The sequence below is a fragment of the Aedes albopictus genome, chromosome 3, assembly GCF_035046485.1.
Source record: "Aedes albopictus strain Foshan chromosome 3, AalbF5, whole genome shotgun sequence".
NCBI classification, from domain to species: domain Eukaryota; kingdom Metazoa; phylum Arthropoda; class Insecta; order Diptera; family Culicidae; genus Aedes; species Aedes albopictus.
The window spans coordinates 434091806-434116759 of NC_085138.1; the positions used below are offsets into that span (position 1 = coordinate 434091806).

Consider the following 24954-nt stretch of genomic DNA (forward strand, 5'->3'; position numbering starts at 1 on the left):
GGGCACACGAACAAAACGTGTTCCGCCGTTTCCTCTGAACCATTGCACACTGGGCATTCGGGAGAATCCGCATGCCCGAAACGGTGTAGATACTGTCGGAAGCAACCATGACCTGTAAGGACCTGTGTCAGGTGGAATGTGACTTCCCCATGGCGCCTATTAATCCAACTATCTACCCTCGGTATCAACCTATAGGTCCACCTTCCTTTGGTGGAACTGTCCCACGCGCGCTGCCATTTGACCATAGAGGCCATCCTGACAGTCCTGCGTATGCCTCTTGTGCCGCGCATTTCGAAGCACTCCATGTCCTCACTGATAAGAATGCTGATAGGCACCATACCAGTAATGACGCAGAGAGCGTCGTGTGACACGGTACGGTACGCGCTCGCAACCCTCAGGCACATAAGCCTGTAAGTACTTTCCAGCTTCCGTCGGTAGCATTTAGTACTTAGCGCGGTGCCCCACGCCGGGCCGCCATACCTAAGTATGGATGTAGCAACACTAGCCAGAAGCTTGCGCTTACTGGCGTACACCGCAGAGCTATTGGACATCATCCGGGACAGTGCCGCAATAGCTGTGGAGGCTCTTTTACAGGCATAATCGACGTGGCTACCGAAGGTAAGCTTATCGTCGATCATCACGCCCAAGTGTTTGACGGAGCGCTTTGACAGGATAGTACAGTCTCCTACACTGATCTCCGTCTGCTGCTCCGACTTCAGGTTGTTAACAACCGTCACCTCTGTCTTGTGGTGAGCCAGCTCCAGTTTCCTGGACCGCATCCACGCCTCCACAACCTTAATCGAGTGGTTGGTAGTCAACTTTACCTCCTCGATCGTTTCACCGTAGACTTCGAGCGTAATGTCGTCGGCAAATCCGACAATCACCACTCCCACTGGATACTCTAACCTCAACACCTCGTCGTACATGACATTCCATAACACCGGACCCAGGATGGAACCTTGCGGGACTCCTGAGGTTATGTGAAAGCACTTCCGACCCACCTCCGTGTCGTAGACTAGTACACGATTCTGAAAGTAACTTCCGAGAATCTTGTACAGGTACTCCGGTATTCCCAGACGCAAGAGCGCATCGGCAATAGCAGGTATGTATGTGTGTGTGTATGTGTACAAAAAAGGTCACCTCACTTTTAGATAGTAAATATCAACCGATTTTAACGATCGACGGCTCATTCGACGCGGAATCTGGTCCCATTGTTTCCTATTGAAAATGGATCGGATCGGTCAAGCCGTTCCGGAGTTATGGCCATTTAGGTGTTCCGGAACCGGTACCCTTGTAAGGGGCCAGACATGAAAATGCACCAAACCCTTGCATGAAACCCATCAAACCACGGCATTTACGATTATCTGATGAACGGTAAGCAGAAAAATAGTCTTAGACCATATCTAAACCGGTAGTGTTCCGGAACCGGTTCTGGGTGTCCCGCCGGAAGTGGCCAAATATCAAATTGAACATAACTCATGCATGCGACACATCAATCAGCGGCTTTTTCGATAATCCGATGAACGGTTAGCAGACAGACCACATCTGAACCGGTAGTGTTCCGGAACCGGTCCCGGATGTCCCTCCGGAAGTGGCCAAATATAAAAGAGTACCAAACCCATGCATGCGACACATAAAACAGCGGCATTTTCGATAACCTGATGAACGGTTAGCAGGAAAACACTATCAGACCATATCTGAACCAGTAGTGTTTCGGTACCAGTTCCGGATGTTCCGCCAGAAGTGGCTAAATATAAACGAGTACCAAACCGATGCATGCACACATCAAACAGCGGCATTTTCGATAATCTCATGAACATTAAGCAGGAAAACAATATCAGACCATATCTGAACCGGTAGTGTCCCGGATGTCCCACCGGAAGTGGCCAAATATAAAAGTGAACTAAACCCATGCATGCGACACATCAAACAGCGGCATTTTTGATAACTTGAAGAACGGTTAGCAGGAAAACAGTATCAGACCATATGTGAACCGGTAGTTGTTCGGAACCGGTTCCGGGGGTCCCGAAGGATGTGGCCAAATATAAAAGAGTACCAAACCCATGCATGCGATACAACAAATAACGGCTTTTCTGATAACCTGATAACCTAATGGTTATCAAAGAAATACGCTCCCGTTCAAAAGTTCGGGGTCACCCCCTCAAAAACATGTCATTTTTTTAGGCCCATATCTCCGCCAAGTTGCGTCCGATTTCAAAACCCTAGGTTTCATTCAAAAGATAATAAGTCAAAGAAACTTTGAACATGATTTAAAAGAAACTTTTTCAAAAAATTTTGTATGTAAACTTAACCCAAAGTTGCCAAATTTTCTAAAAAATGAATATAAACTTACGGCAGTGTCGCTGGAAGTTGGGTCGTCCAAATTTTAAGATGATAGCGGTAATATGGTTAGGACCACATTAGGGACAGCCGGTAGTGCCGTAATTAGTTTTGAGTGTCCCTCCGAAAGCGGCTAAATATAAAATTGAACTGAACCTATGTATGCTACACAGCAAAGCTAGGATTTTTTGATAACCTTATGAACGTTAGCAAGCAAACAGGTTCAGACCGGTGAAAAAAATGTTTGAGGCATGCTATATGCTATATGATGTCTGGACTCCTAAAATGGTGACTAGAATATCCAAGATGGCAGTTTGAAATCCAAGATGGTGGCTTCAAATTCAAAATGGCGTCTGTTTGATGGAGATTTAGGCTCTAAAACCATGCAATATTGGTATATTTAGTATGGGAAGACTTCCAGAGTCCAAAATGGCGATCAGGATATCCAAGATGGCGATCTAAAATTTAAGATGGTGGATCCGATTTCAATATCGCGGCTGTTTAATGGAGCTTTAGGGCCTGAAACAATGCATTATTGGTATATTTGGTATGGGGATGATGTCTGGATTCCAAAAATGGTGACTAGAATATCCAATATGGTGGTCCAAAATCCAAGATGATGGCTCCAAATTCAAGATGGCGGTTGTTTAATGAAGTATATTTTTCGTAGGGAAGATGCCTGGACGCCAAAACTGGCGACCAGAACATCCAAGATGGTAATCTTAAATCCTAAATGGCGGCTTCAAATTCAAGATAGCGTCTATTTCTTAAGAGTTTGAGGCTCAAACATTAAAAGCCAGATAAAAGATATGATTTCTGGTATCATGAAATGGATTTCTGTTAATTGTATGAAAGTGCGATATACATCAAAATTTCTCTTGAGTTTTATTGAGATGGGGTTTCGAAGGCACGAGAAAGGCGCCATCACCGCTAGGTGGATTAATTAGGGTTTTTTGGTAGAAAATTTAATAAGCTTTCGAATGATGGTTCAAAACCTGTGATAAGATTGGGTTTGGGCATGAGAATGAGCATGAGCATAGATGACCGCACAATTCGTAGTTGCTACTCCGTGATTGACCAGAGCAATCGAAATTGCACAAGGAACCAATGAATAGGTTTTTATTTATTTATTTATTTATTTCGCCTTCGACTAAGTCGCACAGACTACAACTAAAATATTTAAACAATCACAAATACATTTTGTTTTACAATAACTTTACACAAATCAGATTAACGAGAAAACACTAACTGAAGCTACTGCTACGAAATTATTCTGGAAGCTAAGTTGTCCGGTTTGGTCTCCACACTGAATTATAGCGGTCACGAAACTCTCGGCAACGTATACCGGTAGGCCAGTTCGTCCCAGTCAACGCATTACTCCGGTATTGTGCATCAACGACGACTTTGAATGATACATAATCCAACGTTGAAATGTCTTTCCACGGAGACACTGAGCATTTCACGTTCAAAACCCGTTCAGATCCTAGTGCTTCACACACCATAGATCCTATTTCATTTTCCGTGACATCATTCGCTATATTAGAAAGGCAAAAGGCTATTGCAACCATAACAAATTGCAAACCCCCCATAGAAAATCAAAAAAACGCTCCATAAAGAATGAACATATGTTCCATGAAAATGTGCAATGTTACCCATAAATAATTGAAAACGTTTCATACTCAATAAAAAATGTACCGGTAAAACATAAAATTTTCTCATTAAAAGTGAAATTTTGCACCAATAAATAATACTGAAATGCTCCATAATAAAATACAAATGCTCCATAGAAAAATGCAAACGCTTCATAAAAAAATAAAATTGTACCAATAGAAAATTGAATATTGATCCATAGAAAAATTGAAATTGCACAATAGAAAATAGACAAATGCTCCATAAGTCTTATCAAGCTGCACCACATAATATACAATTTTCTCCATAAAAAATTGAAAATTCTCCATAACTTTAAACATTTGCACCACTAAAGCAGTGCAATGTAAAGCAATTCAGCCCTGTCGAATTTAATTATGAGAATATGCTATCTATGGAGGATTTTCAATTTTTCATGGAGCAATTCATATTTTCTATGGTGCAGTTTGATAATACTTATGGAGAATTCATCTATTTTCTATGGTGCAATTTCAATTTTTTATGGTGCAATTTAATTTTTATATGGAACAATATTCAATTTTCTATGGGTACAATTTTAAATTTTATGGAGCATTTGCATTTTTCTATGGAGCATTTGTATTTTATTATGGAGTATTTCAGTATTATTTATTGGTGCAAAATTTCACTTTTAATGAGAAAATTTTATGTTTTACCGGTACATTTTTTATTAAGTAGGGAACGTTTTCAATTATTTATGGGTAACATTGCACATTTTCATGGAACATATGTTCATTCTTTAAGGAGCGCTTTTTTGATTTTCTATGGAGCGTTTCTTTTTGTTTATGGGTGCAATAAATAGGCTGCCTATTAGAAATATACAGCTGCAGGCTTCCATTGTTCATGAGATCATAAGGTTGTTCATTGGCAGGGTTTAGTACGATGTTCTTCGTTGAGCTTAACGGTGAAGACGTGGACGGTGAAACATTCATGGCGTTAGACAACTTTCCACACATTTCAAATGATGGCAAATGCGAAGTCAGCTGCGTTACAATTTTGTCGATGCGCTCCACCTCAGCCTTCAAATGACTAACTTCATCTTCCGATGCCAATTTTTTCGTGTTAGTGTCGGATGCAGATTTTCCAAAACGATCATATTCGATAGCATGTTTGCACGGGTCGCACATCCAAAATATGTTGCTATGTAAGCAAGCACATCCTTCGTCGTACGTGAAACCCACACATCTAGCGTGGAAAGTGTGTTTATCCTTGCAAATACCATAGCAGCTCACAACAATATCCTCGGGTCGAATCTACGTACTAACGTAGGTAACGTTTTTTGCAATTTCATAAACTACCACTTCAGGATAGTTTTTATCAAAAATTGTTCACCTAACTGCACACCGATGTTCATAGTCATGTTTAAGAAAATCTGATTATAGCAGGTTATACTGTGCAGTTGTCACATTTTTTCAAACCTGCGTCCCAAAACCATCAAGAATTTGATCAAAACTGAAAACAGTGCTGTAATGGTTCATTACGCAACGCAAATCAGTGCTGTAATGAACCATTACAGCACTGCTAATTTAGTGTGGGAAAGTAGGCCTTTTCCTGGCAGATTGGCATGCGGTAAAACAGCCTATTACGATGAGAAATTGCAAAAAAATATTTGCTGTGAAGTTTCCTCCACGGTGATTACTCGGAAGAGGCTTATGACCTCAATAGGGTCTGTATTATGTGCGTCTTATCTAACCTTTATCGTTTCTGAACAGGTCGAGTATGGTAATCCGTGATCATGGTTTACCGGTTAAACTAATTAGGCTAAGGCATACAATTGAAGTATATGTTGATTGAATGATAAACGTTCTCTGATCGCCTGATCTACACCGTGTCCAATAAGTTCTCATACAAAATACAAATTAAGAAATTATAATTTTATTTCACATCTGTTATTCATATTTTCAAAATGAATGCATGTATTGAAGGGCCACATAATACTGATTCAATAAAGCATACGGTTTAGAATAACGTTATTTTCTATTTGTTTTTAGAAGCCTAGTAGTACACTTCCGTTTTCTGAAATCCGTTTGCTCCGGCACGCAAGAAAAATGTTCGAAAAGTTTTTCATTCTACGGTAGCTAAAAAGAGTCCATTAGGTTAAATTTTGAGTTTTTATCCCAAGTTTTGTACCAAATGAATATACTTAGGTTAAATGTAAGAAATTTTAGTGATGATATGGTAAGAAATTTCCAAGTAAGCTCAACTTGGGCTAATTTCCTTGAAAATGACCGTTATATTAAAGATAAACATCTTAAAACGAAAATTTTGAACAAAATTTACCACAATAGGGACACAAGCATGTTTTGGAAGTGAGAATAATGTGAATCAACCAACAAGATAATATGCAGCCATGCTTCTTTAACACAACACATTTCATTAAAACAGGAAAATGGAATTTTCGTTTAATTTTCGTTTTATTTTGTACAACATAAAACGGCTTCGTACTTCACCAATACAGAATGTTATTTTTTTTTTCTTCTGGTCATAGTTGCTACTAGTAATGGTGAGGACAGGAACCTAATTTGTTTCAACTTAAAACCTTCACTCGTTAAAATGAGACGAAATACCAATGAAATGGCGTGCGTGCCAGCTGAAATGGACTTACGACACATAAGCGATCAGCAGAGAAGGATAAAGGACAATTAATTCCAAAACATATACTGTATTTGATCAGTGTTAGTTGACTTTTCCATAAATAAATTTACTTTTAAAATCCTAATTACAGATGTGAAATGAATTCAATTTGATTTTGTATGAGAACTTATTGGACACGGTGTACATTCAAATAAAACTAAAATGTATTTGTTTTCAGTAGATCGATGCAGTGCAGAGATTTTTTCAAAACTTTCTTGCCCATAATTTCATACAGCGATAGGTAGGGTCCGTGTAGCTTGGGTGGATAGCGCGTGGGACTTCAGCAAGACCCGCCTTAAAAGTTGTTTGGGATCAGTTCCAGATCGGGCCTGAATGTTACTGCGTCCAAGTTTCGATTTTTTCGCAAACTGTATTCTTAATACGCCTAACTAAGGTACTCATCCTTATCAAGCTTATTCAATAATGTGCCGCAATTTTTGAAAATAGGGAACTACCGCTCGAGTGTTATCAGCTACTCGCGCTGATAGTCATTAATTTATAGCATTTTTGAACTTGGGAAGAATTTTTGTTTTGCCTTTCTCGTACACCAAGTGCCCTGGAAAGGCTATATGTTCACTCAAAAAATGACATTTTGATAAAAGACCCGGAGGGTCAAGTCGCGTATACCAATCAACTCAGCTCGATGAATTGAGGTGTTGTCTGTGTGTGTGTATGTGTGTGTATGTAAGCGTTGGGCAATTTTGAATCGATGTTTGCAACATCGATGTTTTTGTTCCAATTAATCGATTTATTGAATCGATGTTGAAGCCCCACGAAATCGACCGAATCGATTTTTTACATTCGATTTTTCTTTCGATTCAAAAATATTAAATGATTTTTTTTTCAGAATGCACTGTAGAATTTAACTAGTAAAAAATATACATAAAATCGAGGGTCTTTATAATCTAGAGTCCACTAAATCGAGACATACCTGTATATTTTAGGTTTCTTGGGCAATCCCTTCCAGGAGTCTAAGTGAATCTTTCTCAGGATTTTAAAGGAATTCTCCTTATGGTCTAGAGAGTCCCTTTCAGGGTCCTAGCGCATACTTCTCAGGATTCTAGGTCCGTCCATCTCTGGAATCCGAACATTTTTTTAGAAACCCTCTCAGGATTCTAGATGAATTTCACTCAATAATTTGGAGGCTCCCTCTCAGGGTTCTGGGACAATCTCTTTCAGGATACTAATGGGATGTCTCACTATACTGCACGAGAATTGCTCCCAGAATTCTAGGAGAATCCCTCTCAGGGTTCTGGAAGAATCCGCCAGGGAGTTCTGGGGATATCCGTCTAAGCATTCTGGGTGAATCCCGAGGAAAAACTTCTCTCAGGACTCTGAGGCAATCCGTCAGAGGATTCAAGAAGAATCCATCTCGGGAATCTGAGGAAATCCCTCAGGACTCTGGACGAATTCCTATAAAAGATTCTGAGAGAAACCCTCTCAGAATCTTGGAATAATCACTCCCAGGATTCTAGGGGAATCCTTAATAGAATTCAGAGAGAATTCCTATTGAAAGAGTCTTTCTCTCTTTTCTAAAATAAGGTCTCTCAGGGTGCTAGTGTGATAATTTTCAGCTTTTTGAAGGAATCTCTCCCAGAATTTTAGAGAAATCTTCACAGTTATGGAAGAGTCCCTTTAAAAATGTGGAGGTATTTTCCTCAGTAGTATCATATGGGAATACCTATCAGAGTTCTTGGGAATCTCTGAATTCTAAAGGAATTAATTTCTGGATCATGGGGTATTTCCTACCAGGGTTCCCTAACATAGGTGAAATCCCTTTCAGGATTCTAAGAAATTTTTGGATGATCTGGGTTGATTCTGGAAGACCCTTACTTAGGATCCCACTCAGAACCCTTTGGAAATCTTTCCCAGCATTGTCAGGAACTCCTCTCAAACTTCTTGGAGAATCATACTCAGCATTCTCAGAATTGTGGCAAAATTCCTCTCAGAATTCTGGGGGAATATTTCTTAGGATTCTGGGGGAATTCCACACAGGATTCTAGTGGTATGCTTCTCTGGATTCTGCGTTAGATCCTTTTAAGATTCTGGGCCAATATCACAATATCACAGTATTCTGCGAGTACTCTTCTTAAGATTCTCTGAAAATTAGACTTTCTGGGGTAATCCCCGTCAGGATTCTGGGGAAATTTATTTCAAGAATCTGGGAAATTTGTCTCATGATTCTAGAGAAATCCTTGGGATTCTAGGGCTATATTTTTCAAGATTCTAGGGCACTTTCTTTCAGAAATAATAATTCTTCATCTCACGAGATCCTGGGCAGAATTCTCTAGAGAAATTTGGATTTTGGAGATTTCCTCACATAGATTTTGTGATTCCTCTTAGGGGTTCGGAATAAATCCTTCTCAGCATTCTACGAGAATCCCAGTAGAATTCTGTTTTCTGTATTCTCAAACATTGGTTTTATTTATGGCTGCTCCCAGAAATTCCTTTCAGGATTCTGGGAGAGTCTCTTCTAGTAATTAGGGAAGCATTTAAAGTATTCTAGAGGAGTCACTCTCAGAGTTCTGGGACAATCCCTTTCAGGAGTTCAGGGGAGTCTTTTCAAAGATTCGCAGGAATCTGCGGTTATTATTCTGTTTTATGTGAGAATACCTTTCGGAATTCCAGAGAATCCTTCTCAAGATGCTGGGGAAGTCCATTCTAGAAGTTTTCGTAATCCCTTTCCAAGAAGAATCCTTATCAGATTTTTTGAAAAATGCTTCTTAGGTTTCTAGATATATTTCTCTTAAGAATCTGGAAGAACCCCTCATATGATCCTTCTCGTAGAATTCTGGGGAATACCGTTCGGAATTCCGGCAGAATTATTCTCAGCAGGAGTTCTGGGAGAGTACTTAAAAGAAGACTGAAGGAATTCGTCTCAGGATTCAGGGGGAATCCTATCTCCCAGAATTCTGTGAGAGATATCTCAGGATTCTATGGCAATCCCACCCAGCATTTCGAAGGGCCTTTCCTCAGGATTCTGGAGTAATCCTTTTTAGGGTTCTAAGTTACCGTTTTCAGGATTCTGCGTCATTTCTTTTAAGTTTCTCGGGTAATTAATCTTAGAATTCCGAAAAAAAAATCTGTGAGAATCTCTCTCAGCATTCTAGATGAATTCATTTCAAGAATGCTCTTGGAATTCCTCTCAGGATTCTGAGATAATCCATCTTAGGATTCTGAAACATTTTAGGAGAATCCCAATGGGAAGCTTTTCTTAAGATTCTTAGACATTCTATCACATGATTCTGGAAGAATTCCTCTCGGAACTCTGAGACAATCCGTCTTATAGGTATGGAGTAACCTCTCTCAGAAATCTAGGAAATCTAGGAAGAATTCAGAGAGAATTCCTACCAAGATACCGGAAGAGTCTTGCTTTCTTTCCTAGATAATGTCGCTCAGGATTCTGGTGTAATCAATTCCAACAATCTGAAGAAATCTCTCTCATAATTCAAGAGGAACTCCTTTCAGAGTTCTGGTGAGTCTCTTTGAAGATTCTGGGGAAATTTCTCTCAGCAGTCTACTAGAATTTATCTCAGTACTATATGGGAATACTTTTCAAAGTTTTGGGGAATATTAGGATCTCAGGATTTTTATTTCGATTCAAAAAAATTATAAATCATGTTTTTTTTTCAGAATGCACAGTCCCAACGTTATATCCATTTTCGAAACAAAATCGTGGAATGTTGGATGTGCAATCTCAAATTTGATATTGAATTTATTTAGGCAAATAAAACATACCATGAACTTGAGCCACATGTATCAAACGAATCATTTAATAGTTTTGTAATATTTTATAATATCGAATCGATGTGAAAGCATCGATTCAAATCATTCGATTCTGCTGATCCGATTCGAATCGATTCACAAAAATCGATGTCTCAGCCAGATTTGCCCAATGCACTAGCATTGTACAAAATAAACTCACGTCACTTTTTGGCAGTAAATCTCAACCGATTTTAATGTTCGATGATTCATTCGACGCAGAATCTGGTCCCATTGTTTCCTATTGAAACTGATTCGGATTGGTCCAGCCGTTCCGGAGTTATGGCCATTTAGGAGTTCCGGACTGGTACCACAGGAAGGGGCAAGATATGAAAATGTTACAAAACCATGCAGGCGACCCATCAAACCGCGGCATTTTCGTTAACCTGATGAACGGTATGCAGAAAAATAGTTTACGACCATATCTGAACCGGTAATGTTCCGGAACCGGTTCCTGGTGTCCCGCCGGAAGTGGCCAAATATAAAAGTGAACTAAACTCATACATGCGACACATAAAAAAGCGGCTTTTTCGATAACCAGTTGAATGGTAAGCAGGAGAATAGTTTTAGGCCATATTTGTATCGGTAGTCTTCCAGAACCGGTTGCGGTTCCTGGAGTTCTGCCGGAAGTGGCCAATTAGAAGATGAATCAAACCAGGCATGCGACCCATCAAATGGCTTCTTTTTCGATAACCAAGTGAACGGTAAGCAGGAAAATAGTTTGAGACCATATCTGAACCGGTTGTGTTACAGAACCGGTTCCAGGTGTCCCGCCGGAAGTGGTCAATCAAAAAACTTAACCAAACCCATGCATGCGACACATCAAATAGCGATTTTTTCGATAAACAGATGAACGGTAAGCAGGAAAAGAGTTTCATACCATATTTGAACCGGTAGTATTACGGAACCGGTTCCGCATGTCTCGCTGAAAGTGTCCATTTAAAAAAAGTAAACCAAACCCAGGCATGCGACACATCAAATAGCGGCTTTCTCGATAACCAAATGAACGGTGAGCAGGAAACGGTTTATTTATTTAATTATGTCAACACGTTTAAATAATACACCCCAATGACACTTAATACTAACATACAATGATACATTAAAACTAACAAAGATTTTTCTAAGCCAATTATTATTAACCATACGGGAAACATGGAAGTCAAACACATTGAAACATCTATTAAAGACGCGGCACATGCTTCGCAGTGGTTCATTTTGGCCATCACCCCAAAATTCCCCACTGGGCCACTGGGTGTTTCGTGTGTTGTCCGTTGTCCAATGTTAGAAATGTTTAGTCCGTGCGGCCTCTGGCCGAAGACGGTGTAGTTATCTTAAAAAAAAACTGATGTGAATCCAGCTGAAAGCGTCTGATGATGATCGAAGTATAGTAGGTCGAAACGCGTCACGCTAAAGAAGCTGTTTCAGTTATTTGTCATTGCCATTACATCCACATAATAACATACCTGAACCGGTTGTGTTCCGGAACCGGTTCCAGGTGTCCCGCCGGAAGTGGCCAATTAAAAATGTGAACCAAACCCATGCATGCGAAACATCAAATCATCTAAAAATTTCGATAACCAGACAAATGGTCAGCAAGGAAAAAGTATCTTACCAGATTATCGGCAGCGTTGCAGAATCAGGATGGGATGCTTCGCTGAAATTACGAAGGGGAACAAAATCGATGCAAGCAGTTTATATGCATAAAAGTACAAAATCTTAGCAAAGCTGTAGCGATCTTGTCAAATCACACCATTTCAGATTCCTGAGGCGTTATTCTACAGTACAATGGATCAACGTTGTATAAGAAAATCTCATCAATCCCTTTCAACGTCCAAGATACTTCGCACAATTTTGATGCAACTGGTTGAGCCCTCGCGCTTTGTAACATGGTTGAAATTTGAATGAGTTTTATTATGGGAAAATCCACTTACTTGCACTTTTATTTGTGAAATTTTAAATGAATCTTATACCCAATGTTAATAAAATATAAGCGAAAGTGTGCAGAAAAAAATTATGTCGAATTGTCTTGTTTAAGCAATTCAAGCAAAACAATTTGGCTTAATTGTTTGGGTATTTTTTCTTTCAATACATTTATTATTTATCACCTTTCCATTAACGAGTCAACGAGCACTGTGACAAAAGAAGAAAATGAAATTTGTTCTAGTTCTAGGTGGATTAATATTTGGTTTTTTCAAGCTGATTTGCGTGAAGCGTAGGAAAAAATTACAGTAGAGTAAACGTTTTAATTCCAACTTTTCGTTGTACAGTTAAAAATCCGTACAAACTCCTTCAAAGACAACACCGGACATTTGGCTTGATCTTTGATACTTTTCTGCTTCACGGTTTTACAGCTACATTCGAAGTTTTTTTGGTGTATATTTCTAAAAAACTTCATTGAATTTTTCTCATGAAGTACTTATTTACTTGATGCATCTCCAAAGCCTTATCTATAACTGTGGAAGTGCTCAAAGAACACTTAGTGTTGAAGGATAAGCCAGGCAGTTTTACGCTATGGCCAGAAACTTGCAATCCTAAAGACAACAGACGTTGCAAACTTATCCCTATTCTGATTCGTTGTTATAAACTATTTGACGTTTGACATGGGTTCCACAGTGGGGTAAGTTGAACCAAAAATTCTAATTATAACCTTCTATGTGATTTATATTTATTTTTACTTAAGTTTTTTTTTATATCTAGCTTTCATAGGAAGATTTTTAGGCTTATTTACTGTGCCGAATTTTTGAACTTCTCAAGCAGAATACCCTCTTCGAATGAGTGTAATCAGTTTATACTTTTAGTTCAGCCCTGTTTTGCTTATCCTTTGACTGATACGCGTATTTCGACTACCACTTGTAATCTTCCTCAGTGTCAGTTATCCACTACTAATAACTGGATAACTGACACTGAGACAGATTACAACATTACAAGTGGTAGTCGAAATACGCGTATCAGTCAAAGGATAAGCAAAACAGAGCGGAATTAAAAGCTAGAAACTGATTACACTTATTTACTATATGATTCCACTTGACGTATACAAGAAAAGTATGAGTAAGTTCGCAGAATTGAAAAAAAAATCGGTTTTTGATTTGGCACCTTATTATGCAAGGAGTAGCTTTAATCGTTGGCTGAAGTATGATTTTAATTATGCTGGCTAGTGTAATGTACCATCAGAAGCGCACACGTTTGCGATATTTCGGTTAGAAATACGCACCATGCGCGCAAAGCTAGGAATCTTGAACGCCACGCAACAGATAAGCCTGTTGCTTGTATGAAAGATTAGTACATTTTTGACCGCGGACGCGCAAGCATACTCTGTTCTCAACGGGCGGTCACAATTATCGATCATATTTGTCCAAGAAGAGTAATCATGGGAACCAAAGTGATTGTGTCTCAGTTACTTCTGTTAATGTGGTATCAATTGAGCCAAGCGGCGACGATGGTTCCGGCATCACCATGCAGTGATAAGTTCTCGTACAAATTTTATCCTGGTAGTAAGCAGATAATTGGTTACATACAGCTTAGTGGTTTAAATGCAGATGTAACAAACACACTCGAGGTGAAGGTCTACGAAGGAGCTTCGAGATCAGTAAGTAGAGTGTAGTTCAAGATAATTGAATATTTAGCGATGCTCTTTTTAGGGACAGAAAACTTACCTTAATACCTACAAATCGCTCGACTCTACGTACAACGACATCAAAAACTATGGAACTGCAAAATTTTGGTTAAATTTCGCATTGCAATGCCCTATACCTGTGCTGGTTTCGATGAGTATTAACGGAAAGCTGATATGTTCCGGAACACCACGGCAAGCAGTGAGAACAATGACTCATAGTATTATTCCTCCAAAGAAAACTGCTGCACCGACCGTTGGTAGAATATTTTCTGCTCCTGCACAAACCACAGCCAAACCCATAGTTACATCTTCAGCACCGGTTGAAAAGCAAGAGTGAGTATCGAGCTGTTCCGACATACCTAAGAGTTTCTTTAAAATTCCGTTATTGATTCGATAAAAAAAATCATTTTAAAACAATGCAAATGGCAGCGCTGGAATTAGAAGTGTCATAGCAATTCACGAAAATAAAATGTCATGACATTTTTCAACATCCTATTTCTGGTGTAAATTTTCATTCATGTGTATCATTAATCCATAATTACGGTTAGTTTTAGGAATTTTATAAGCATTTCTCACTAGGAACAGATAAATTAGCCAATAACAAAATGATATTTTCATGACATTTCTCATCCCTGCTCTGGCGTTGTCCCATTTCGTAAGTTCCGCCTCGTTGCATTGTACCGCTACTGAAGTAGTAGCAGGAACTTCTACCAATCAACGAAAGTTCCACTTCATACTTGTGGCATAGTGTGCGTTAATGAAATATGCGAATGGATGGATGCTATGTAGAGTAGACGATCTTCTAGACGGATGGACGAGTTTAAATTCGCGGGGAAGGTGCTCGAAAAGATCATCCTCAATAGAATGTTGAGGTTCACTGAGGGCGAAAATGGTCTTTCGAGCAACCAGTATGGCTTCCGGAAGGGGAGGTCCACCGTAGACGCTATCTTGTCGGTTACAAAAACCGCCGAGAAAGCACTCGAGCCTAAGAGGAGGGGAATTCGCTTTTGCGCGGTAGTGACTCTGGATGTAAGGAATGCGTTTAATAGCGCCAGCTGATCTGCTATTGCCGATGCGCTCTTGCGTCTGGGGATACCGGAGTACTTGTACAAAATTCTCGAAAGCTACTTTCAGAATCGTGTACTAGTCTACGACACGGAGGTGGGTCGGAAGTGCTTTCACATAACCTCAGGAGTCCCGCAAGGTTCCATCCTGGGTCCGGTGTTATGGAATGTCATGTACGACGAGGTGTTGAGGTTAGAGTATCCAGTGGGAGTGGTGATTGTCGGATTTGCCGACGACATTACGCTCGAAGTCTACGGTGAAACGATCGAGGAGGTAAAGTTGACTACCAACCACTCGATCAAGGTTGTGGAGGCGTGGATGCGGTCCAGGAAACTGGAGCTGGCTCACCACAAGACAGAGGTGACGGTTGTTAATAACCGGAAGTCGGAGCAGCAGACGGAGATCAGTGTAGGAGAGTGCACTATCCTGTCAAAGCGCTCCGTCAAACACTTGGGCGTGATGATCGACGATAAGCTTACCTTCGGTAGCCACGTCGATTATGCCTGTAAAAGAGCCTCCACAGCTATTGCGGCACTGTCCAGACTTGGTCCAGAGGATGTGTAGGGATGAGTTTGGCTTGAACGCCGTTTCAACGGCTATCACCCATATCGTCTGGGAGCTACAGAGGAGGTGGCGCGTGGACTCGGAGAATGGCTAGTCCAGTTACAGTACAAGAGCCTGTCGGCTTCGTAGGTCATACCGGTGCCCTGCGGTCGAGATCTACCCTTACAGCGATTAAATGGCCGCGGAGAGGAAGTCCCGGTAGCGGTGCTGTCGTGGCGTCGGTCTACTGGGTTGGATCCGAGCCCGCGGTTGAAAAGGGGTCCCGGCAAGGGTCGGGGCAGGTGGAGACCCTGCTGTCAGCAACCTTCTGGTGCAGCTGATAGGGCCTGAAGGGTAGTGATACCCTTGCCTTCAGCAGGTCAGATCGGGTTGCACGTGGGCATCAGTTCTTGATGTCTGCAAAGCAGTTGGGCGCGGGCGGGGTTGACCGTGCCCGCCTTCCGAGGACAAAGGGAGTGACGAGGACCACCCGGGAAACTGGCTATGCGCTAGCATGTTACCGTGATGGACTCTTCAGAGCGAGTCATCGATGTTCGTTGCTGCTAGGCTACGCAGCTAACCTTGAGGGTGCGATGTGCACTAGCCCCTCTCTGAAGCAATACCTTCTTGGTGGTTCCGGAGAGACGTAGGGTTTGGCGACCATAGGAATGGTTTAGTGGGTACGAGGAGAGAGTAGTCCTGACTTTTACTTTTATTGTAGAAGACGGCCTCAGCCCCACACTACCCTAACCTTCCTGTTAGGGTGTCTGTTGAGCAGATTATCCCCCTATGGTTTAGAAAAAAAAATCGCGGAGAAAAGTTGGAAGACGCATTTTTTTTTCTTTCAAAATAAATTATAAATGGTGCGGATACAACAATTAGTAATTAAAACTTTCTATTTTGTTTGAACGCAAATATTTGTTCTTGAAATAACCTCCAGCGTAGTGAAATATCATCTTCATCTTCAGGATCCTGCATAAACATCACATCGGAAAAAAAATAATCTTCTGCTTCCATCATTACAGCATTTGTGGCACCTTCAGCCTATTGACTGATCTCTCCTTTAATGGCACACCATCTCGGGTGGGGCAATTTCCGTGGGCTGTACCACTTTTCCATCACAATGCGACATCCGGTCTCAAATACTTCTGTGGTGGAACAATCGTTACGGATCGCCATATCTTAACCGCGGCTCACTGCACGATAAACATGCGCCCCCAAGAAATCCTGGCCATTCCCGGGAAACACAACATCTCGAATACATTCGCCATAAATGGCGCTGTTCATGCAAACGTACAACAGATTGTGAGCCACGAAGACTACGACAGTGACAGTGAACACCTCGTAGATCAAGATGCGGATATTGCTGTCTTACGATTGGAGCAATCACTTACTTTTACGAACTTGATTAGACCAATCTGTTTGTGGCGAGACCAGAACTCACCGAGTGTTAACCGTAATCAAAAAGGTCTAGTGTCAGGCTGGGGCCTTACCGAAAACGGATATGCTAACACTTCTTCCTATTACACGAGTACCATTGTTAGTAAACAGCAGTGCAGCGATAACATGGGCGTTAGTATTCCTAACAGGGCCAGACTGTTCTGTGGCGATGGATCAGGTTCTGTCGCTTGCGAAGGTGACTCCGGTAGTGCAATGGCTGTAAAACATGACAATCGGTTTTATTTACGAGGCTTAGTATCCAAAGCGGCCTGGGATCCACTAATTGGGAAATGCGATACGACCAAATATGTAATGTACACCGATGTATCGAAGTTTATAGGTTGGATATTGCAGAAAATTGATAATGATGATGGTGATGATGGTGATGATTATAATTATGATTATGATGATGAATAAATATTAAACATGTTTTTGTTTCAAAACAACTCATTTGTTTTTGTTCTTGTTTTTTAATTTATTTTTATCAGCAACTCGTTTTATAATTATAAATTTAAAACTAGGTGCTTATGCTCTCCAGAATACTTAGAATGAGCATAAGCATGGGTATGAGTATAGATGACCGCACAACTCGTATTTGTTATTCCGTGATTGACCGGAGTAATCGAATTTGCGCAAAAAAACCATTGAATGGAGCTTTTTCACAGTTTTAGAACTCCCAACTATAATAAGGTCCATAACGGCAATGGCCACGTCCTTACGGACATCGGGGATGGGAAGGAAAGTTAGTAAGGCAAACGTTGTTATAGCGTTTGGCTCTCCCCAAACAACACACATGGTTACAGAACAGTCACGGCAGCGCATGTAAGGGTTACACATAAGTCACTGTGACATACTGCGCAATCATTTTCTACGCTTCCGTGACTGTTTTGTGACCATGTGTGTTGCTTGGGTCTGAAGCACTGCGACTTTGCAATAAACCAAAACTTTTTCTTCGTTATTTGTTTAACCTTTCCTTTACCGGAAAACCATTCTTCAGCATCTCTGTGGCAATATTTAGTTCTGTGACCCCACCCTTGGTACTTGCTTCACTGAGTCCCTGCGATTCAAAAAATCGGTCACAGACATCTCTATTCCAGATACAGTCACTCTCAAAACATACATCACACACTGTTCATCCAGCTCAGCTCGAGCTGCCTCAAACGAGCACTAAAAAAATCGTTTCCTCCCTGTTCTGAATCCTATTGCGAATACAATGCAATGGTCAACAGCAGCAGCAGTCCCCAGCAGTAAGTGCCGCGGCCAGAAATATGAGTTGTGAAACTTTATGCTTGTTGCATCCGGCTTTTCGCACAGGGAAAATGTAAATACATTAAATTCGTCACACTTTCTCCCGCTGCTGCTGACGACTGTGGATAGACGAATGAGCCATGCAGTCAGTGGCTCGTGGTCAGTCAGTGGCAGTGGAGTTACACAGTTAAAAAATGTTACATTATATCACCTGTAACAAAAGGACCCCGTAATATCGCACACATTGCTCCATCAGTTTTTAAATTTACAGCTTGCTCTCAGTATGAAGCTTGCGTTCAATATTCCATATAAGAAATTGTATAATGTTAAGTTCTGTGAGATAGAGTAGAAATTTATATGTCAAATTTGTTTACGTTGGGTGTACTTTTCAGAAATTTTTGCTGTGTAGGTTAGAATCAACGGTGAGAGCCATAGACGGTTGGTCGTCGGTTGGTCTTAGGGTATTGATTTTTACGATGATCAACTACAGTGGACCACAGGCCATGTGAAATTAGTTCTCTCGTGGTGGTACCCTAGCCTTAAAATTAAATGTCTTGTCTTTTGTCTAACGGTTCTGCGTAGTTCCCGTTCATGATTCAAACATTTGAAATATACAGAAATCCCACGGAAGTCATAAATGGAAACAAGGGCGTAGCCAGCTTTTCGGTCAGGAGGGGGTACTAAACACAGCACGATGAAATTGAGTATAAAGCTATGTTCATTTAGAATCCAGAATGACAAAATCACGTATATCTTAGGGATGGAATAACAAACATAAAAGGTGAAGCCCTCAAAACAAAGGTTATTTATTGTACCTCTCTAAAAATCTGCACAACGATGGTAAATTTTAGCAACAACCCCTTCCGCACGTTTGTTCAACAATCAGGTCGTCTATGCAGTGTCCTGAGTGCCTTGACTAGTCTGACTAGGATTCCGAAGAAAAATTGCCAAACTTTTTTTTTATTGCGAAATGAGGGGCAATTCAGTGAATTGAGAAAACGCGAAATTTGAGTTGAACGTCTCCGGCTGTCATGGCAGCTCATCAAAATAGGTGAAACTCTACATATCCCTTGTGTGCGTTTTTGAAAAGCAGCACGCGATTTTTGAGGCTGTCATCCTTGTATGAATTGGTTTTCATCATCTTGTTGCGAAAAAACCATGCCCAGAGTTCGAACTTCTTGCCAAATCTTCAAATTCAAAGCAGATTTATCAGTGAACCCAAGCTTTTTTCTTCCGAGGACACTTCTTTATGTCATGGTTAACAACATCTGTGCACGTAACACATAATAGTTTTGACGATATTAACATTTTTCGCGACTGTCGTACCTGACCACACTAAATTTTCAACGTGTTTGTGCAAGATTTTTTTCCTCCTCTTGTCTTCAATCTGAAATAAGTTTTCACTCGTTGCAAGAAAATCGATGAAATTTTCACCATTTAAAGAGGATTAGTGTATGATCAGAGTGCTGCAAAAGAATGATGATTAGGGGGCATCCATTTAGTACGTCACGCTAAAAATGGGAATTTTCAACCCCCCCTCCCCCCTTCGTACGGGGTTTTCCTATACTTAATGCATTGCTTGTCACACTTTGGAGAACCCCCCCTCCCCCCTCTAAGCGTGACGTACTTTATGGATGCCCCCTTATGTTCATTGAGAGCGCCACTAGAAAATGTGACATGATTCCGGATTCTAAGTGAACATAGCTTTATTAACATTATATTCTTAAAGCAATGTTAAATCCTTCAGCTGTCACGCTTCAATCAAAAGCTCGCCTGATCAACGTGATGCTGATGATAATGGTTTATTCACTCGTGCATTATTTTGCTCTGAAAATATTCATTAGATAATAATAATAATAATAATAATAAGAAATTATAGCTGAAATCTTATGAAAATTACGAACTTGTCTTCAATAACCTAGAATTCCCTGGTTTCTGTATGCATCCCTTTTAAATTATCTTCCAATACTATTAGCTGGAGGAATTCCTCCACAAATTTTTGAAGTAATTAAAAAAAACATCACGTTATACTGAAAAAGCTCTTGGATACATCCCTGAAGAGATGTTTGTGGGATTTCTGAAATTTCCGAAGGAACTCCTGAATTAATTTTAGAAGAGAACCTGAGAGGAATTTCTGAAGAAATCACTTAAAGAATTCGTAGAGAAATCCCTGGCAGACATCCTGGATAAATCGCTGAAGAAAAACCTGGATGAATCGCTGTTGCAATTCCTACAGGAATGCCTGGAGGAAGCCCTCTAGAATCCTTGGTGAAATTCCGGGCGAAATTCCCGGAGGAATCCCTGGAAGAATTTTTGAAAGTATAACTGGAGGAATTCCTGTATAAATTATGGGAGGAATACCTAACCAAATGTCTAATCCTAATGGTGTGTTGCTGCCTTCGTTTGCCTACGATATCGTTCGCTTTTTTCCGACGTATTTTGAAGAAAATAATATTGCAGTTGTAAGCCGTTTACCAAATATTCCGTGCTCCAACGTATTCTGGTGAAAAACATCTCGTTAGTGTAAATTTACAGCATTAAGATGCCCGCAACTAAGTCGACTAATTCTATGGACATGGTGAAGTGCAAAAAATGCGCGATATGCATATACACGGAGTTGAAGCTGTATATTGTGTGTGCCGGGCCGTGTAAACAATCATTCCACGTCGCATGCGCTGGTTTGAGTAGAGAAGATCTCCGTGCCATATCGAGAGGAATGATGTGGATGTGCAGCGACTGTGTACCTGTATTCACGGAATGGAAAACATCACTAAATAAACCACCAAGCACGGACGATTCGAGTATTCTACACACCGAAATATCCGATCTTAAGGACAGACTTGTTAGAATCCCAACATGGCCGCCACAATGGCCGACTTTGGCACCTACTCACGATTTCGAGGGCACAAATCTCAACGTAAACAAAACCAACGCATCTGATCTTCTTATTTTAAGCTTATTGCAAGTGAGCAAGAACAGAATAATAAAATGCACTGTTATGTGAAGCTTTCTTCTTGAGATTTGTGCGTTTGAAGTTTTGATGCACTGTTGAAGCGGGATGTCAAGACGTTTGTCCTTAAAACGCAAATGTCTCTGGTCGTAGATACACTGCAACGACTCGGATACATCGTCGAAAAGTGTTCATGTATGCCACTCTACTCCCGTCGAATTTGCCGAAACGATCAATGAAGCAAGTGACAGTTACATGGAGAAAACGGAGAGTGAGCAAACCGAACCGAAGGCGAATGTACCGACAGAACCGAACGATCGCTACTTTTCATTATTGCTCGCCAACATTGATAACACCGCATCTGTGAACGACATTGAAACGATGGTTTATCGCTGTTTACGCGCCCCTGTTGGAGACTGTAAGGATGTGGTCAAATTAGTATCGAATCGAGTGGACTGCAATCTTCTGGATTATATTTCCTTTAAAGTTGTGTTGAAATGGAAATGGAAAGAAGTAGCTCTTCGTTCCTCAACTTGGCCCAATGGAATCAAGTTCCGCGAATTCTGCCGCCGCCAGAGCAATGTTTGGAAGCCGTAGTGTAATTATTTGTTAAGTTGCGTTCCTTTTTTTCGATGTACAGGGGATAGACAAAATGATCGGGACAGGCAAAATTTTCACTTTTCAAAAAATGTTCAATTAGCTGTAACTTTTCGAAAAGTGCATCAAATATTCTCAAATTTTTACTGTGAGTTCTTTAACTAGTTGTGTATCAGTGGACAAAATTTGGAAAAGATCGGACATTTCTTCACGAAGTAATAAAGATTTTTGAAAAAGATAAAATTATCCGATAGCCAACTTTGAGCTGTTATATCTCCGGATTCAATGAACCGAATGCAATGAAATTTTGACCATTTAAGACTTATGTAATGAGCTATGAAAAACCATTGACTTAACTTAATATTCTTAACACGGAAGAAAATTATAACGATTAGATTATTTTTCTAATAAAACACCAAATTATCTAAAACATCAACATCGTTACAAAACTCAAGATGCAAATTATAGTGCATTTAGTTTCCCTCTAATTGACTCATATATAAATGCGTTTTGAAGGAAAGTAACAACATAGCCGCCAATAAATTGAAAAAGTAATGGGATGCATATTAAAAATAGACCGATTTACTTAAAAATCGTGAAAAAAATAAAATCGCTGTAACTTTTTCGCTTGTTAAAAATTTCAAGTTAAGTGAAATGTTTTCCAGAGTTCGTTATATAAGTCATGATTGGTCAAAATTTCATTGCAATCGGCTCGTTGAATCCGGAGATATAACAGCTCAAAGTTGGCTATCGGATAATTTTATCTTTTCCAAAAATCTTTATAACTTTGTGAAGAATTGTCCGATCTTTTCCAAATTTTGTTCACTGATACACAACTAGTTGAAGAACTTATGGTAAAAATTTGAGAATATTTGATGCACTTTTCGAAAAGTTACAGCTAGTTGAACTTTTTTTGAAAAGTGAAAATTTTGCCTGTCCCGATCATTTTGTCTATCCCCTGTAAATTATGTATTATTGTTATTAACTGTTATGCAGTGCTGTTTAATTGCAAAATGATGTTTGGTTTGTGTGCGTTGCGTAGTATGATAAGTTTGTCCTTCAGTGTAATTATCTAGGTATAGTAAAACAGTCTGTACAACTTTTTAAGTTGAAGATGGTAAACAAATAAATAAATAAATAAAGAAAGAAATTCCTGAAAAGATCTCATGAGGAAATCCTACATAAATTTCTGGAGGATTCCTTGGAGATTCTTGATGAAATTTCAGAAGGGATTCCTGGAGGAATCCTTGAAGCAGTTCCTGGGAAAGTCTCTAGCGAGAATCCTGGAGGAATGCCTGGAAAAACTTCTGAACAAATTCCGGGCGTAATTCCTGGAGGAATACTAGGATAAGACTCAGCCGGAATTCATGGAGAAATTTCTCAGATGAATTCTTGGAGCAATCCCATTAAGAATTCCTGGAGAAATCTCCAGATGAATTCTGGAAGAAATTGCTGAAGAAATTTCTAAAAAAAAGCCCTCGACAAATTCCAGGATAATTTCGTGGAAGAACCCTTGGAGGAGTTTCTGGAGGAATCCCTGGAAGAATCCCATTAGGAATCTCTGGGAATATATCTGAAGATATTCGTGGGGGAATCCCTGGAGGAATCGCTGAAGAAAATCCTGAAGGAATCCCTGAAAAAACTCTGAAAGTATTCCTGGAGAATTTCCTGGAAGAATCTCTGAAGAAATCCCTAGAGGATTTCCTGGAGAAATTCCTGAAGGAATTGCTGATATAATTTCTGAAGGATGTCCAAGGAAGCAATTCCTGGAGGAAATCCTGGAGAAGTTTCAGGAGAAATTCTTGGATAAAATTTTGGAGGAATGCATGGAGGAATTCCTAAAGGTATTCCTGTGGGAATTGCTTGAGGAATCTCTAGAGGAAATCTTGAAAGAATTACTGGATAAATTTCTAGAGGAATCTCCAGAGGAGTTCTGGGAGATTGTTATTACTAGTATTTTTCTATTTCTGAAAAAATCCCGTGAGAAATCAATCAAACAATTCCTGAAAGAATTCCTGGGGGAATCCTTGAATAAATTTGTGGAGAAATCTCTGTAGGAATTCCTGGGGGAGTACCTGGAGAAATCCCTGGAAAATTCCTGAAGGTATTCTTGGAGAATTTCCAGAAAGAATTTCCGAAGGTATTCCTGGAGGAATCTTTGAAGGATTTCCTGGACGAATCCCTGGGAAAATTCTAGAGAAATTCCTGGAGGAATCCCTGAAGCTATTCCTGATGGAACCTCAGGAGAAATTGCTGACATAATTTCTAAAACATGTCCAGGAGCAATTTCTGGAGAAATATTTGAAGGAATTCCTGAAAAAAAAAACCTGGAGAAATTCCTTGATAAAATCCAGGAGGAATGCCTGGGGGAACTCCTAGAGCTATTCCTGTGGGAATTGCTGGAGGAATACATGATGGATTTCATGGTGGAATATCTAAAGGAATTACTGGATGAATTTCTAGAGGAATCTCCAGAGGAATTTCTTAAAAGTATTCCAGAAGGTATTCCTCGAGAATTTCTTTAAATATTTTTCTGGAGGAATCCCTAGAAAAATCCCTGGAAAAATTCTTGAAGAAAACTCTGGAGGAATACCCGAAGAAATTTATAAACGAATTTCAGGAGAAATTCCTGGAGGAATCCCTGAAAAATTCCTGAGGATATTTTTGGAGAATTTCCAGAAAGAATTTCTGAAAAAAATCCCAAAAAAAAATCTCAGGAAAATCATGGAGAAATTTCTGACATAATTTCTGAATGGTGTCCAGGAGTAATTCCTGGATAAATTCCTAGAAAAAATGCTGGAGGAATTCCTGAAGAAATTCTTGGGGAAATTCCTCGAGAATTTCCCGGGGGAGTTCCTGGAGAAATTCCTGAATAAAGTCTGGTGGAGGAATGTCTGGAGGAATTCATGGAGGTTTACTTTTTGGAATTGTTGGAGGAATCCTTGAAGGAATTCCTGGAGGAATTATTACAACAATTACAGTGGCGTTTCGGTTTTATCACTAGTCGTTTTAATCACTACTCGCCTAAATTCACGGTTTTCTGTTCGATTATATCACGATTTTCATTTTGTTTTTATTACACTTGTTTTAAAACATT

At 40.0% G+C, this 24954-nt stretch overlaps 1 protein-coding gene across 1 annotated transcript; it reads left to right on the forward strand.

The window, feature by feature from the left end:
* Positions 1-13698: 13698 nt before the first annotated feature.
* Positions 13699-17479, forward strand: LOC115268023 (phenoloxidase-activating factor 1). Its single transcript, XM_029875916.2, has 3 exons — positions 13699-13987; positions 14040-14347; positions 16648-17479. The coding sequence occupies exons 1-3, from the start codon at positions 13769-13771 to the stop codon at positions 17477-17479; spliced, it is 1359 nt and encodes a 452-aa protein (XP_029731776.1). The 5' UTR covers positions 13699-13768.
* Positions 17480-24954: the final 7475 nt, after the last annotated feature.

What these genes read in the sequence shown, in the direction of transcription:
- LOC115268023 (XM_029875916.2), top strand. Translation starts at nt 13,769, where the DNA reads ATGGGAACCAAAGTGATTGTGTCTCAGTTACTTCTGTTAATGTGGTAT. An exon ending in ACGAAGGAGCTTCGAGATCA is followed by an intron (nt 13,988 to 14,039) that starts GTAAGTAGAGTG and finishes TGCTCTTTTTAG; the next exon opens with GGACAGAAAACTTACCTTAA. An exon ending in GCACCGGTTGAAAAGCAAGA is followed by an intron (nt 14,348 to 16,647) that starts GTGAGTATCGAG and finishes CCATCATTACAG; the next exon opens with CATTTGTGGCACCTTCAGCC.